Source organism: Strigops habroptila, chromosome 2 (genome assembly GCF_004027225.2).
Source record: "Strigops habroptila isolate Jane chromosome 2, bStrHab1.2.pri, whole genome shotgun sequence".
In the NCBI taxonomy this organism is placed as follows: Eukaryota; Metazoa; Chordata; class Aves; order Psittaciformes; family Psittacidae; genus Strigops; species Strigops habroptila.
The window spans coordinates 93,473,251-93,491,442 of NC_044278.2; the positions used below are offsets into that span (position 1 = coordinate 93,473,251).

The 18,192-nt window shown below is 37.8% G+C and overlaps 1 protein-coding gene across 13 annotated transcripts in view; it reads right to left on the bottom strand.

Moving 5' to 3' along the window:
* TSC22D1 (TSC22 domain family member 1) overlaps positions 1 to 18,192 on the bottom strand; it is a 94,085-nt gene that overhangs the window by 64,793 nt on the left and 11,100 nt on the right. Inside the window, exon 2 of one of the 13 annotated variants that reach the window (XM_030477375.1) lies at positions 6,216 to 7,698. The exons of the other annotated variants lie outside the window; for them this stretch is intronic. Within the exon in view, the coding sequence (XP_030333235.1) occupies positions 7,653 to 7,698 (46 nt within the window). The 3' untranslated portion in view covers positions 6,216 to 7,652. Of the gene's footprint in view, positions 1 to 6,215; positions 7,699 to 18,192 lie in introns of those variants that run through there. 13 annotated transcript variants of the gene reach the window in all.

Genomic DNA, 18,192 nt, shown 5'->3' on the forward strand with positions numbered 1-18,192 from the left:
TACTACTACATGTTCGTTTGCAGCATATAGTGTCAACAAAGTTAATCTGAAGTAAAAACATGACGCTACGGACAAGGACATCAGTAATCCATCTCCACATGACCTAGTCATAAAGTACACAATACAATGGGAAGAACCAAGGTTACTATGAGAAAACCAAATTCACACAAGTTTAACAATTCATTTCAGAATTGTAACCTACATTAAACAAAAAACTACAAGTTACAGGAAAAGAGGACTCATAGCTATTGTAACAATACTCATCTCCGTGGTTTATTAGAATTAGTCATTTTGTTTGGTAAAAGTTACTAGTTTATTTAGTTTACATACACAGTTTAAAACTCCATAAACTTGCAAATTTCTAGTTATTACACTTGAACGTAGTGATAAACCACTCCAACTCCACAAGATTAGTGCCCGCTGCACATAGTTCTAGCTTAATTTTGATCAGGTCTTCAAAAGAACATGACAAACCAAATATTTCTGCTGCATGCCCCCTACAAACCTACTTCTGAAGCCACTGTTCAATTTAAACCCAGTTTGACACCTCAAGGAACAGGAAAGTATTGTAACAACAATGGAGTAGATGACCATGATCCCATTTCTCCCACCACAAGCACAAGGCAAGGGAGGGCAAGGACAAGAGGCAGCCCCAACATTACTCATCTTGATGGATGACAACCAGAGATCCAGGTAGCACATCTCAAGCTGAGAGCACAGCAGCCCAGCCCGTGTTTTTTCAAGCAGCCAGCAAGCCAAAAGACACAAAGCAAAAGGAAAACTACAGTGGAGAAGGCAGAGGAAAAACGTATGAGAAGAACTTAAACTACAGGGGGTAAAGGCAAAAGCAGCATGGCAATAGGAAAAGCATAACTGCCATGCCACAGTCAAGGAGACTTCTGATAAAAGTCCCTAGAAACCCCACATGCAGTCCCCCTATTTTAAATATTTTTGGTAACTCCAGTACTCACAAACCCTTTTGTTTGTTCCTCAAATACTAAACAAAAACACCCAGGGGGTGGAGGGGAACAGACTTGAAAGTCAAATCTTCTAGTGGTTGGTTCCTACATCCTACACTCCCCTGTAGCAGAGCCACTCAGCGGAGTGAACTCCACTGACCTGAATGCTCTTGCAGCATTAACTTTCTTCGTTTAGGAAGCCACTGGCAGGACTGGAGCCAATGTTATGGGTATAATACTTCGGCTTCAACATTAGCCTCACTATTGCATCAGCCATGCTATTTTTAAGTACAGTTCAGCTTTTCCTTCACAATCTGATGCAAGCCTATATGGGGTTTTTGTTTTGTTTTAAACACTGTTCAAATGCAGTTTGTTCAACACCACCTTATTTGCTAAATATTTAACAGCCATTCTAAGACTGTACATCATCTACTGGTGTGAACATTTATTAAAAGCAGTGATTGCTATGCTTGACAAGAGAGCTGCTAAAATTGATCCTTCTAAACATGCAAAGCTAGCAAAACATTGTTATTACTTCCATTTACTACTTTAGGCTGTAGGACAGTACCAAAATGTTTGGCATCGCTATGCAAAACAGTTAAGAAACATCACAGATTCTAAACCAAAGCTTTTCTAGCAGAGAGGCACACATTAAAGCAAATGAAAAGCACGATTTACAATGGAAACTTTCCAAAATGACATTATTGAGTTTTAAACAATCAAAGTAGGGGGATTCTCAGAAAGACAACTTCCAGTCGTCAGAACTTACAACCAATATACATTCTTATTTGTGCTATATTGCAAAGAGCTTGATCAGCTGAATTTACAGCTCCAAATTTCAATGCAATGTGAACTTGAAATCTGAACATGCACTTTTATTTTGAATGATCAATGTACACATTAGCACTTACCAGAGCTGGCAATCAAGCATTTAGAAGAAATTAGGCCCTGTCAAGGATATTTTGCAACAGATATAATTGTTCTTCCCCACACTTCTTTTAATTGCCAGCACTACAGAAGAACATTAAGTTCCCAGATTTTAAGCACCCACTATTTTAGAAATGCCTTCCCCTTTAACCAACCAAAGCATGGACGAATGTTTTGAAAGTGTTCTCCAACTGCAAATGGGTTTGAGTGCCCAGTTTGAAGTATCCTTGGCTCAGTTTCAGGAGCATTCTTCCTTTGAGACCACCAATACAAGCATGTTTTAGAAAAATATGAAGTGAGACCAGTCTGTGCTGGAATAAATACCATCCAAGAGACAGCATGAAATAAAGAATGAACTAAAGGAGGTTTTATTAGAACATGAAGCTGCAATAAAATGGAATGAAACAGATGAGTCAAGAATATAGAAGAACTACACTGGGGGGGGGGGGGGGGCAGGGAGAGAAATGTCTCTTCCCAGTCTTCTGGAGCTGGGGAGGAACAAGAGCCCTTCACTATATATTACCTGATTTTTGGTTTACCTAACAAAATATTTCCATAGAAGCAAAACCACATTTATGTACCATTTATGAAAGATAGTGCATTCTCTCTTAGAACAAATTCAGCATAGCAAAAAAGCTTAGCTAAAAGGCTAGTTGAAAAGAAGAATTTGGGAGTTCCCAACCTAAGCTGCAGCAGAAATGCAACAGAATTCTTTAAGCAGTTTTGGTGAGCTGTCGCCAGTTCCTACCCTGTGCATCTAAAAAAGCACCTTCCTACAGTTTTCAGAGAGTTCACAACCGCGGGGGAGGGGGGAACCAACCAAAACCATAGAGTCTGATTTGTAAGGTAATTTAATGAAGAAGCTACTATCACCAGTTTACTTCTCCTGCTGACTTTATCCTTGGACTTGCTTTCTTTTTCATCAAGGTAACATTCAGGATGTCACTTGAAATACTGGCAATTTCTCAGCCATAACACATCTCAAAAATGCATCATGGGAAACCAAGATACCTGCTCTCTCCTATCTCCTTTAATACTTCACATCCCAGCTTTTCGAAAAAGTTCCACAGAAGTTCATGAAAAAGTAACCATCCGGCTCAAGACAAGGTGCTTGAAGAGGGACATGCAGTTGTCAATTCCTCCACCTTTGCTTTGCCTCGAGTTATCTACCTAAGCCATTCAATGCAACTTGACAAACAGTGAAAAAAAAGAAAAAAAGAATGGTTTGAACAGATCTGAACAAGGATTCAAAAGCACATTCCATTTTCTTGGCTCCAATACACCCACTCTGGTCTGCTCATCGGCCAAAGTAAAACCACAGAAAAACCTAACAAGTTCTGAATTACTAGTATAACGAAAATCTGAGCATGTTATTTTCACTCCATCATGCACTTAGGCCACATTCTCTACTAGTTCAGAAGACACAAAATGAAGAAAGGAGTGTGATAAACTGAAACTCTCCAATACTAGAATATCTGGAAACAATAGCAGTGAAATACCTTGCTAGGACTAGTGATCCCTTGAGACTTACCAAGATACATGCGACAAGTCCAATGGACTGCCTCTCCGCTTGTGTTATGACCTACACCTGCCCAGCTGCTGCTTCCTCTGGAAGGAATTTCACAGCCTGTCCAGAAGCTTGTAGGATGCTGCCCAAAGCAACAGGGAAGAGTTGGCAAACAGACAACGGCAGGTCAGCAGGTTCTCCTGCAATACTCTGGCAAGCTTTATAGTTCTTTACTTCAAGCTTCTGCTCTCCTCCACAAGCACCAGTGAAAAGGAGTTCAGAACACAAGAACAAAACCAAGACTTTCTTTTTACTTAGAAGTCTCACAAAAAATAATTCATGATATAAAATTCCTCAATCCCAAAGGGTCAAGCTCAGGGCAGCTGTGCTGACTGCACTGTGGATTCTAAGGCTGAAGGAGCCATGAAAGGGGACATGATATGGCTGTAAGGCAACAAAAGGTGAAATGGGCAAGCATTAGTTACAGATCGCAGAAGAAACAGTAAGTTTCCTTGTGGCCCTTCCAGAAATCTTACTTTCCAGAAAGCTGAATGTTCTCTCTCTCAAACTAGTGCTGGAAATTAAATGTATTAAAAATAAATATTCACCATAATAACACTTAAGATAGAAAACCGTACACAAAATCTATAGCTTCCTAGAACTCACTACTTTTAAGTCAAACTGATGATCATATAATGTATTACGATAAACTAAATATGGAATATAAACAGTGCCAGAACTGTGGGCTTAGAGATAAACTACCACAGTGGATTCACCTCACCTCCTTTCCTTTCCCCAACATCCCATCTGAAGCTTTCAAATAAAGGAAACCAACAGGTCAGGGAGGAAAGCAAAGAAATAGACAGCAAACAGAGAAAGGTAAAGGGCCATAAGGAAGGGATCAAGCTGTTAGAAACAAGTCAGCCATTGGAATTCACAGCAGTATCTACATTAAGCTTCTTTGAAAACATTGCTGGGATAGAGACAGGAGACGGGGGGATCTAAACAAAATGCAGGTTTGTGTCAGGAATAAGTTAAAGGTGTTCTAGAGACATGGGAATTAAGTGCAAGCTTAAGAGGACTAATACAAGTCAGGCTTGCAGTCTGCATATAAGCCTAAGATATTTAAGGTTTTCAGTTTCAGTTCTGCAACAGAGGAAGAATGTTACCTCTGTTTTAGTGAAGCACCGCCTTCAGTTCCTATTTTACCATCAAAGGTCCCAATTTTAGGTTCATTTCTTAAAACAAAACCAAAACAAAACAACAGAATCACTAAGCAAGTAACCCATGCTTCCTTGCTGCATAAGTAATATAATTTAAAAGAACAGTGTATTGAATTTCTCCCAGGCTCACCAGCTAGTTGAGGTTGTAAGGGATCTCTGAAGACCAGCTAGTCCAACCCCACAGCTCAAAGCAGGGCCGGCTGGCAGGAAGGACTAACAAGTCACAAATGGAATACAAAGCTGAAACTTCTGAGACTCAGAAGCAAACGGGGCTAGGAACTAACAGACCAGCTTCCTCTCCTCCTGCCCATTTTTTTTAAGAGGTGGGCAACAACGGTACTTGTACTTTATCATGGGCAACAGAAGCTGCATTTAAGAGACATGTATACTAATTTTTGGAAAAGCAGGTTTTTTCTTTACAGGAACTATCATGTATTCAGCGAAGCACAGTGTGCCACAAGGCCATTAATGTAACTATATTTAACATAGCATTCTGACACCTCATTATCAAATCAGTAAACTTTCCTATTTACACGTGTCATCATCTGATATTCCCCAATTTAGGGGAGGCCTTTCTCTAGTTGTTGAGAGCCTCTTCCAGGCAATATACCATACCTTCACTGACAAGAACAGTGTTATTGATTCCTAACTAAAAATCTATACACAAACTAGGGTATCACATAAAAAGCTTGCATTACTCAAAGCTTTAGTTTCAAGACTGTAAAACATTTAGCAAAGATGGTAAATCCTTCAACTGATGCAGCCCTGAATCTGTGCAATAACTGTATTTAATTTATAACTACTCGTTGTGAAACAGAAGAGTCAAGAGACAGCTACAAAAAAATGTGTGAATTTTCTTTTCTCTTTCTGTATGACTTAACCCAGGAAACACGAAAAAGGAAAGTGTGAACAGAAACAGAAGCTTCAAAGAGACGGTTCCAGAAAGAGCAAAAGATAGCAAGTAGTATTCAGGGGTACTTTTTTTCATTGACTTCAAGAGAATTTCATAAGGATGCTTTGGGATACATTGCATTTGAAAAGAGTACATGCCAAGACTACTAAATAAACCAAAAGAGCAGGAAAGCAAGTAATTTAACCCTCTTGAAGCATGAACATTAGTATGAGGTTGGTTGGGTTTTTTGGTTGGTTGATTTATTTTATTTTTATTTTTTTTTTTTTAAGTGTTGAGCTGTATTAACTCAAACCCCATAAGAAGAATTAAAGAGACTAAAATGCTCCTCCTACAGTCACTTGGGACCCTTTAAAACCAGTGATTTCTTTAAACTAGGTCAAAGACTTTGAAGTTACCATGGGCATTTCACATTACATTTCTATATTGTGTACTATAGAATAACGTTTTAAATATCAAAGGTTTGGAGATTTTTAAAGCAAAGATGTCTGTTTCTATAAACTAATAGCCACATTAATGATGAAGAAAACACTAAACTGCCAACAGTAGATGTAACATGACATTGAATAACCCACTGGCTTCAATAAAAACTCTAAGTACATGTATGTTTTCAGCTAAAGCTACATTGTTAATAATCTTAAGGATATAAAAAGTTTCAGAAACTACTCAAACAAAAGTCAAAGTTGTAAAAAATCAAAATCCTCAAGGGGAAGATATCCAGATTCCTGTTTTGAGGGTTCACTAGTGCAAGAGTTAGATGACACGTTCAAAGAACTAATACAGTCAACTCTGTGTCAAACCATGGCAATTCACATTTCTCCCCCTCTTGCTAATGCTCCCTTAGAGAGCCATTCAGAGAAAAAAGCATCAGACATGAGCAGTTGCAGTACAAAATCTTAATGAATTTTTAGACAACGATGAGTAAATTCCAACAGAAAATTCTTCCCTGGCTACATCACTCATCCTTTTCCTCCAGGGAGAAATGGGTTCCAAATATCTAGAAACAATAACCATTTGTCAATTTGCTTTGAAATTAATCCTGCCTAGATACAGCACAGAGTAACTTTCACATCATAAATGTTAAGTATTTTTAAGAATCCTTTTTCTAGTTCTAATCAGGATTACAGGAATGATCAAGTATAAGTTAAAAAGTTAAGGAAAAGATTTGTTTGTCCATTGCCTTCCACAGCTGAGACTTCCATGCAGTAAGCCTCAGGTGTTGGGACTTTTTTAATTAAGTAGGCTTTCTATTACACAGCTAATTATTTGAACTGATTATATTAACCTTTAGAGGATGAAACTATCAGCACAAACAAAAGAATTTAAGAGCTTATTTTGATGTTGGAATGCAATGTAAGGTTCTTTTGTGTGGCAACTGAAAAGCTTAAATAACATGTGGGATCAGATCATCCAAGCCAAAATAGAAAAACAGCGTTACACAGTATCAGAATCAGGTTTCACAGCCCTTAGAACAGTTCATCTTTTTCATATGAATTTCAAACAAGGAAAATATTCTTGCATTTCAGTCTCATTCCAATGAATAATACATTTATCAGTAAACACAATCACTGAATTTCTACTTTTCCATCTAGTATCTGGCTTCTGGATTTTAGCAGTTTCTATTTTAAAAGTCAGTCACTACCATAAGTAGCAATTTTTCCAGTAGAGATCTGTATTACATGCAAGCGTTTCTATTCTCTTTCGCACTTTTTAAGGGCATTGATACCAGGAGTCACTGATTTCAAAGCAATTTACACAGTACAAATTATGCACCATGCTCTTCTGGCTTCCTTATGTTTTCCTCTGAGCTTTGTCTTCATCCTCACTCTGCTTACATGATTTATCTTTTACTTAAAAGAACTTTGGTACCATTTTGGTATACAGTTTTAAAAATTATTTAAGCCACATCAATTAACCAAATGTATCTAAATACTCAGCAGTACTAGAAACTTGGCAATGCCTTTCATCACTGTCTTCCATTAGTCTCAAACCCCTAATTATAAAAGCATGATCATTCCCAAAACAGAAACAGCAGTGACAATTCTCTTCAAAGGCAAAATAGAGTCAACACTTAACTTCTCTTATTAATTGCTTAAAACTAAGTAGTGTAGCAGGAACACCTTACCTTAAGCCCTCATCCAGCAGCAATACCATTCCATCCATCTCCACAGCCTATTAACCAATACTGCATTCTTCAAACATCACAGAAATCATCACAGATTGCGTAACAGAAGTTTTGCAAAAAGTACATATTAAAATTGCTGGCATTAAGTTATTAGACTAATTAGATTTATAAATTTATCCAACCCAGCAGCCAGCCTCCTACAGAATTATGTGGGTTGTTCAGTTTAGCCTCTTACACTGTTGAGCTGTTCATCACAGGCATATACTGCTGCACGCAGGAAGCGGCACACACATGTACAATTCTTACACACACAGTACCATAAATCTGGAAGATAAAAAGACAAGATTAACACTTAGAAGACCAACAAAAAAGCCCTAGTCAATGACAGTGTGGAAAATGCTTCTGAAAAAGGAGCTTGCCAGTCTAATTAGACACACTTGAACACACCAAATACAGCAGCTTAAAAGAAAGGGCTAAACCAACACATACTATTACAGCCTAATATAGGAGGAAGGTATATTTACAGTCAGTGGACTTGGCTTTATTTTGGCTACTTAATCACCTTTATGAGCATAGGAAATTTCCCCTGCAGCTAAGCTTCTACTCCTGATCTTCAAAGGCCCTGCTGTCCTGCATTGCTCAGCAATATACAAATGGCTGTCTTTTTCATGATACAGACGAAGTGGAAAAAAAAGCCCCACAGATCAATGAAGTCACTAACTTCTTCAGACCCCTTTCTGATACGATGCTTTACAGAGATAAACAAAGTTATATTAGAGAAGGTCAGGTACATTTTCTTAAAGAGTAAAGCTACACGTAAGTAGTTTATACATGTGGTTGCATCCCCCTCCCCAATCTTTAGCACACAGTTTATCTTCCAAGAATGTAAGATACTCATGTCTGTTCCCTTCTAGTACACATGAGCATGATATGGCACGTGGTAAGCACTAACATGATAAGGATTATGGTTTTTTTATTTTTTATGGGTATTTTATTCCACTTCCAACAATGTTGTGCCCATTCCCAGAGAAGTGCAAGATACTCAAAACTAACCGAACAATTAATTCATCACCTTCCTGTTCCCATGAACACAGCATTTTACACTATCACCTACATGACAACACGACGCAAATTTCAAACACATCTAGCATGAGAAAGAAGTAAGTTTCCTGAACAGTAGTCAAGTATAAACAGAACACTTGGCTAATCCTATTTTAGTGTTACACAGCACTTTCTAATCTCATATTCAAGATGCTTCATCAAGGCAATGGAAAGATAAGCCTAGATGAACTTACTACATAAACCAGGTTACAGACAAAAAAAAATGGATTAAGTATAGAAATTCATGCCAAGACACTAACACTAAGCAAATCCACATTTGCTAACTGGTCTTATGCATTAGTCATACGCTGTGCAATGACTCGGAGTATATTACATTCTTTTCTGAATTTTGTATTTTAGGCCAAGCATAATAATACCCTCCAATACTACCTGATGTTGCAGCCAATGGGGAACATGCGACAGTCTGTATTTGATAGCTTGAAAATGTTAAAAGTAATTTATTGGCCTTAGTAACTGTGATTAATTTAAGAATTAAAAAGAGTAAGCTTTGCCAAACTTCTTGTGTTTAACACAAGATCAACAGGCTTCCTGCATTTCTGATTTATTACTCATTCCACTGCTAACCTGCAACATAATTGCATTATTTGTGTATAATCCACATCACACTGCTTTAAAATCTGATCAAACATCCTCCCCAAACACCAAGGACAAGCCCTGGAAAGTCTGCAGACTCCTTCAGCTTTTGAAATAAGATTCCTGTATTTGCTGTAGATCAAATATAACACTAATATTCAGCCAAGAGCCATATGATAAGGAGAGAAATGGGCAGATATGGTATCTGGGGCTTGTCTTATCCCAGGTTTTGACTTAAGTCCTTCCCATAATGGTATTCTTTTGGGGATCGTATTAGGGTCTTGGACAAGGAAAAACTTGTTAAGCAAAACATTAATTTGTAGATTGCACTAGATATGCCCATTCCATTCTGCTGCTGGATGGATTAAAAGAGAAATACAAAGTAAGCTATTTTCAATATACTACAAACTAGAAGTTCTAAATAAAGTGAGAAAAAAAATACCCTAAGTAGATTACTTGTCTCCTTTAGGGTTTAGTGACCTCTGACGTGCTTGCTGATCTCCAGGGCATCAGATACACCAGCAACTGCAGAAATCTGCAAGGCCTGAAAAACATGCTCCAAAACTCAGTAGTAGCATAAAGTCGAATTCCTCCTCAGTGTTGCTTACCTAAAGCACTGTGATGAGGGAGTGTTTTGAAAATACTATGTCAGATCTCAGAGTCCTGGTAACGTTCTTTACAATAACTATTAGTGCCCTGGTTGCAAATGTGCCCACCCAGGCATGAATCAAGCTGAACTGTCCTGTTTGGTTTTTTTGTTTGGTTAGTTTTGGTTTTTTTACCGCAAAGATAGTTTGGAGCAACTTTAATAGCAGCATTTACCTGAAAATTGGAAGGGGAAGAGCAGGAAGCATTTCATGTATTTTATTCCAAGTCCTCTGCAGGCAGCAGTAAAATTGAGAAGGTGGTAATTTTAAATGCTTGCTACTTGCCTATTTATTCATTAACAACAGCTAACGGAGTTATCCACAAGACACTCTAAGAGCAGTTATCACAACAGAAGGCATCTTTCCTCCCCTGAGGCAGGATGTAACTACCAGGGGTGACTCTTGGCAGAAGCAGGGAAGGAGGCTGCTAAAGGCCATCCCTCCTCCTCCTATCCGCAGTATTCTGCAAAAGGACAAACAACATACTTCAATTCCATCACATAAACATGTAAATATATTTAGTTGTTATGAAGAACTTGCCTAGAAAGGCCTGCATTATATCCTGACATACAACCAAGCATTTGAAAAATACACAAGCAGGGAGAAGAGGAAAAGCCAACTGCTGAAGTTTTTTTCTTTTCCCCTCACTGGTGCAGCTACCACTATACTCTGTACAACTTTCGTAATTCTTCACAGCTAGCTGCCCTACATGTGTTCCTATAATTAATTATTTTGTGTTGCCAATAAGAATTGTTGCTGTCTAGTGTGTCTTGATGGGATTTTTAGCTCACTCTCCAATATTCTGTTAAATAGGCATCCCATTTATAAATTTTAGAAAGTGTAACCATCAGAAGCTGCCTTTTGAGCTTTAACATTTAAAGCATTTTTCTTCTTTTACAGACCTCCTGGATGTTTGCCAATGGGGCTCTAATGCCAGTGCTATAGCATCCAAAATGCTATTTTCAGCCATTGCTGTGCTGACCATTACATTCTTCAAGCACGAGAACAGCTTCCTGAAAAATAACGATTGTGAATAAGTGTTTTTGTTGTTAATGAAACTGTAAATATCCTGCTTCTGCTTACATGACATCTTAACTTCTGACCTGTGCTTTGCTAGAGTAGGGCAGTTGTTACACCTTTCCCTCCTTTAAAGATGCAAATACCTCTAAACTTTTGCTACTCCATAAAGTCATAACACATCACTGCATCACAGCTAGCTTTTAGCAACCAAGGGATCAACTGCTATCATTCACATTTCTACAAGCAACACCAAAGGGTATGTATGGCCACCTTCTGTACCTGTTTTTCCACTTGACTCAGTTTCCTCTCCTGCCCTCATACTTCAATACTATCTTCAATAAAGTTAAATAAAAAGAATTTTAAGTTGTAGTTGATTTCTGTTTGGACGAAGAAGGTACGGAGCAGTATCCTCACTTCAACAGCTGCCAGCACCAAGTACTCTAGAAGTCACTGAAAAAAGGTGAAAGCAGCAGCTACAGCATATCTAGCTTAAAGATGTACTTGCTTTCCCTGATATAGCTAGAAGTAGTCTCAAAAGCTGAAGAAAAAATGCATTTAATTTTCCATGTCCTATTATAATTCTGTATTATTTCCTACATAATCATACATGCATATACACATTTTTTTTCCCCTTTAAGTGTTGCTAATTTCTAGGCCTCCACAGGATCTTGTGGCAGTATGTTCCACAGACAAAACCTGTCTTAAAATTAGCCGAGGCAATTTCACCCATGTCCTCCTGTTCCCAAATTATTTGAGGGCACATAAGGTCCAGATCTCGTTCTGAACTAGTTCTCATTTATAATTTAAAGTACAAAAAAGTGGATATGTTATCATAGCTTTAGGCTCTTTCTGAGTCATTGTCTCAATTGGAAGTCTGATGTAGGTTTACTATTCAGCTTTAGAGATTTGTTTCTTGATTTAGGTATTACTTTGAATTCCTTCTAATCCCTGTAGATTATCTTTAGTCATCAAAAAAAAAAAAAAAATACACCACCACAATTGAATTCTGAGATGTTGTAGGACAGGCTCCAGCAGCACAGCAGGCCTTAACTCATTAGCTTTTTGTTTTCAAAGGCTTGAGTTAAAAGTACTCATTTAATTTACAAAATGGACATTCTGGGCTTTGTATTTGCTGTCCACACCAAAACTAAATGACCATTGTGGCACGTTTGGCAACAGATATCTAACTCAAACATATTAATTCACCACAGTAATAGCGGGTATGAGTGGAAAATCCTAGGAAGGCAAAAGTGACCAGATAAAGACAATTCGCTGTACTTGAAGATATGCGTGAAGTAAAAGAAAAGGAAAGCCACTGGCCCTAACACTGGCTCCACTTCCTCCTGGCACCAAACACTAGAAGCAAGCAAACCTCGCCTAAAACACAAAGAGCTTCTGGTTAAGAAAAAGTGACTCTCCAGGAAAACAAAGAAGGGAAAATAACACAGACATAGGTCTTCCCACAGACTGACAAGAGGAGTCAGCAGCACCCAAACTTAGTTAAAAACTTAGTTAATCGCTCATTACCATCCTTCTTCTTACCCAATTAAAACTGTCACTGTCAAGGATATACGGCATCCCAACACCACTCAGCCATACTAGCCACTCTGCAAAACCCACTCCAGGTGGTCAAATGCTTCTCTACTGGTCACTTCTTCCCATGGCAGTGGGCTTCTGGCCATAAGCCATCATGAGGGAGCAGAGAGAAACTGTTCCATCTCTTCCCAACAACTTGCATTGATGGTAAGAGTAGCATATATGTTTTCAAATACCTTTACTGCAGAAGGCTAAAGATTCAGAATCTCCACTATAAACTGTTCCAAACCATAATTCAGGATTTTCAAGCTCTCCATGGGGCTGTATTCAGCTTCCTTCTCCAGCAGCTCGCTCTATTATTGTTATCTATTACTCGATTAGATGAATTAACACAAGTACGTCCCTTCAAGATCAAGCTGCCAAGTCAAGCAGCAGCCATCCTGGCATTTCAGGGGTTCATTGGCATGTTTCAAACATGACTCTTATTTAGTTTTAGTTTTCAGAAAAGCCAGCACTGAAGAGAGTCTTAATTTTCACATTTCATGTCTCTGCAATCTTAATTCAACCCACTAACATTGATGTACTTACAGAGAGAAAAGCTGCTTACGTCACCAGAAAAAACTGCAAATCTCTTTTCAGAGACTGCATTTCAAACCATTTCTTACCAGTTTGAGGTTACAAACAACCTTGGCTTATCACTTAAGGACAATCTCACAGAAACTAGTCACATTCACTGACAGACACTATAACCAAATAGTATGCAGACATGGCTAGATCTTCTTTTATAAAGAAAAAAGCCTGCTTTTCCCAGCAATTATGTTTCATACATTTCTTTTGTGGTCACAGATTAGACTACGAGTGGCAATTACTTCTTTTACCTCTATTTCTAAGGCAAAAAAGCAGCTCTTTCTGGCAACCTCATGATTTCTGAAAGGGCTTTGTTTTTACATCTTGCCTCTTCATTAGAAGCAGAAAACATAAATCAGTGGCTGAAAAACACGCAACTGCTGAACAAAAATTGCGCAAAGCTACATGGCAGTATTATTCGATGAATGCAATCTATATGACTGGTTTAGTGATCACAGAAACAAAAGCATAAGAAGGTTAGTCTGCATCCACAAAGGCTACAGGCTTAAACGAGAAGATACCAACCTTCCTCTAAAGTCACAGACAGCAGGCCTAGTGCCTACAAAGTACTTCTGTTCCAGAACTATCTGACTCACAGAACAACTTTGAGAAAGGAATTCTAAAGAGTACCTGTAAATTCACTGAATTAAAGGATTTTTAAAGCCGATGTAGAAGAACTAAAGAAAGGCTATTTGGGATTTTGGATAACTGCATGGTTACATTGATCTGACTTCATCATCCATCTAACACAATATGCAAAATCCGTCATTTAAGAAGATATCCTAATGTTTGGGGTTTTCTTTTTTTTTTCCCCCATTCTTGCAACATAAACATAAGACATTTTGTATATTTGTAAAATATAGCTGTTCTTGAAACATTTAAGAACGGTTTAGTCTATCATATTCGGAGGTTGGAACAGGCAAGCTTCCTTAAACATCTCTCCAATTCAAAAGTATTAAGAGGGAGGTTTGCACAGCTTTCTTAAAGAATTTTTACATCAGTAAATATCAAGACAATCCTCTATTTGGAACTACCTACAAATGCTTCACACAATTTTAACATCCTTTACAGAATTCTTTGGAGGACTGTTTGTGATACTTTCAGAGAAAACACTTTTATCCAATAACTTCACAGGCACTAAAAAGCACGTTCTAAATACTTTAAGTATTTAGACAGTAAATATACATATTAAACATTCCCAGAGATTGGATTCTGGTCAGGCAAATGCAAAAACTAATGATAAGTATTGTTAGCCACAACTGCCTGCTATAACTTGTTATTACTTATTTTCTCCCTTCCATAGATCACAGTACTCTCTGGAAGCTGAAAAATATCTTCATGCAAATCATCATCTTCCATTTACATGTTAATTTCCAGTGAAATAAAAAGACTGCTCGTTTACTTCACCATGCTCCAGCATAAACAAGCAGCACTAAGAATCTACACATCCCAAGAGCAGAGTCTGTGAAACCTTACAAAAGAGATTAACCCATGCTTTCATGACAGAACAGTGACTTAATTTTCAATGCAGCAGTATTCCAGAGATGGTATACTTCATTATTAACGGGGTACATCTCTACAGGAACAGACAGATTACTATCTTGCTTTGCTGCTCCAGTTTTTCAGAAACCACTAAAAACATTTAAGATTTTGCCTGTTTTAAAGTATCACTGTCTCAAAATCAATTCAGAAATGATATGGACATCAGACAACAAGTCCTTTAGGATTGTCTTTTCTGCTCTTTGTTACAAAGCAGCCAGTAAAGCAGAGCCCCAGTTCACAACCAGGCCTTTTAGCTACCAGCTCATAAATAAGAAGATGCTGTATTGCCAAGAACTGCATATACTTGGCTCTAACACACGCATGCCTGATACCGTTTCAAAAATTAAAATCCCTTTCCCCACCAGAAAAAGAAAGAAGAAAACCAAAATCACCATCATAAACATTTCACACTTTCATTCCTCCCACCTCTCCCTCCAATCAAGCATGTGCTTGGGAACTCCTCCCTTTCACAAGCAATTATGGAACTGGGAACTCCTCCCTTTCACAAGCAATTATGGAACTGGAAAGAGTCTCACAAACTTGGAAAGAAAGAACAGAACATGCAGGCATATGCACATCCTGCACCAGTCCCTGAGCATTTACAAGTAACTTGCAATTTCACCCAATTTAGGATATTAGGCCTACTAAAGAAACACTTGGCAGTGCAATATGCTGATCCATTCTTAACATAATAACCTCATTCAATAGATTAAAGAGGTACATTTATACCTCGAATTCATTTGAGTGCTACAGTAAATTATTTAACAAGTACTTAAAATATGTAGTCATTAACTCATGGTTCCTTCTATTTTATTTTTACTTGGTCTTATTTTGTAAGAATGCAAGAAATTAAACCATAAGAGAAGCAATTGCTCCTTCTCTCGCCAGCAAGTTTGTTCAGTTGTTTTGGGTTTGGTTTGTTGTTTTTTTTTTTTTTTTTTAAAGAATTAAACCTTGTATGTTCTCATATACAAGTATACACACAGGCAGCATTCAGAATTTTAGAACAAAGAATTTACCAAAAAATTAATCAAGATGTTCACTAGACATTTCAGGTTAAGGCCAGGTCAAGATTTTCACTAAACAGCTTTTAACAAACAAACCATAATGCTGAATATAAACTAATTCTTACTACAAAATCCTTGCTAGATTTCAGAGATGCTCAGAGTTTGAGAATCCTGTACTGCAAGGGACAAAGGGACAATGACAATTAATACCATGCACAAGTTTCTACACACGTGACAATCATGAAACATCCCGAGTTGTTCTGCTTCCCTTTACATGCCTTTCTATAGGGCAGGCATTGCTGCATGAATCCTCACGAAACCCCAGAGGAAACAAAAACATTCCACTTCTGTCAGAGTCAACCTGGAGGTAAGAATTAAAATGCTGTTTGTAGTCCACAGACAAGCTTCTTCAGAGACATATGGAATCTTTTCACATGGTATAAAAACACACTATGATACTTTGACATATATATCCAGTAAAATTACCAAGCTGAAAATAATCTTCCAGGAAATCTAGAGAAGTTATTTTTATTACTATGCTTATCCCAACTCGGTGGCAATATAATGCCAAACAAGTCACTCACTATTCAGATTCTGCCTGAGAAGATTTTGCTTGTGCCTCTTTAAAAAGAGAAATATCTCAAAATTGCAGTCACAACAGGAAGTCAAAACAACCATACATGAGTTACCAGGTTAGTTTTTAATCACTATCTTCCTTACAAGCTGTAACAGCACTAAATATATAGAAACAAAAATTTAGGATGGTTGCCTTTTTAATTACTTCATTTCTACAGTTTCTTATATGTAAGTTATGTCTGCCAGTCATTACCTCTGTCTTCTATACACAACTGTGACAGAGTTGGGTGAAGCAAAGGTCAGAGGAACCTTAAAAGACATTTAAGTTTTCTCTCATCTTGACAGGGATTTCATCCCTCTACACTGCACAGAGAGGTCAAAGTTACTGGAAAAACCTTAGAAGTTATTTCCATACCACACATTTGTTTACAATTTAAAGAAAAACACCATTTCTAAACCAAGCACAAGCAACTCTCAACAGATGCTAAATTCAGAAACTTAACACTATGCAATTAAAAGGACTACTGACTAGATACGCAAGCACAAAAGAAGATTAACACTTGGCTACCAGTAACTAGGACTGTTATTATAATCTAGTGTCTCATGGGTCAAATAAAAGATCAACAGTGTCTGCAAACAAATGGTGTAACTTACATTTGATTTGCACTTTCTGATCTTACAGGAATGCATCAAGTGTAACAGAAATAAGCATACGCTAATAGCACCATGAGCTGAAATTTCCTTATCTGCATAACTCATCTTGAAGAACTACACTAGTGGTAAAAAAATCTGCTACTAAATGTATTAAGACAGTAAGACTATTGTTGAATGTGTATCCACATTTTCAGCAGCTTTCAGTACTGTCCCCGATGCTTAGCACAGTACTTTGATACTGTTGCTTAAGTGACTGCTGGAGAAGTTCAAATCTTGATTACATATGAAGAAATCAGAGCCCTGAAAAGTTCCTGCTGGATATCCATGCTAATTAAAACACATCCCCCCCACCCAAAAAAGACATACAAACAGGAGGCTGGACAAGTACTTAAATCACACACAGGCTCAAACAATTTGCCTGGCCAAGTGGTTTAGCACACTTAAGCAGGACATTATAAAACACTCCACAACCAACTGTCAGCTGCTAAGAAATCTATACCTTACCAAAGCTACAGTCTATGAATTATTGTTTTAACAGGCTGTGGGCCCTTCCATATCTTTGTTATGTCTAAACTTACAGAAGATCTTCTGCTGCCTGTTTTAGCAATTTATAAAACTGTACTCCACTAACTATACTCAAAAGAATGGGTTATTCAAAAGTATATAAACAGATGATCAGGATCCCTCATAAGTTTCATTAAATATGAAGCACAGTTTTCTGAAAGTTTCATTTCAAAAAAACCAAGCATCAGCAGTACTTACATTTGTTGCTCTTCAAGGATTACGGTCAGCTTAAAAAATGTGTTTAATTTCTAATCCTTGGTGATAACAGCACCTCAAACTGCTTTACTTCTTCCTACTCTGTACCCATTTCAGTTTGTACAATGCCTACAGCCCCCAGCAAGGAAGGCTAACTGTAAAGAGTGGTTTGTTTAGGTAGCCATTCTCTGCTGAACAATGGAGCTTACTTGAACTGTTCTGGACCATCACTAACCCTGCATTGCAAGAAGAAACAAACTGGGACAAAGACTTCAAGCCTGAATGCCTACGATACTTAAAACATATGTCCTGACTGTCAAAGGTACATCCTATATGAAGCTTCACCAACACTAAACATCTCAAAAACAGTACTATGAACACATAAACACAAAGAAAAAACATGACAACACACATTGGCCTAAGTGCCCAAATACAGACATACCTACATGTGAGTTTTTCACACTTAGCTCAGTGGTGA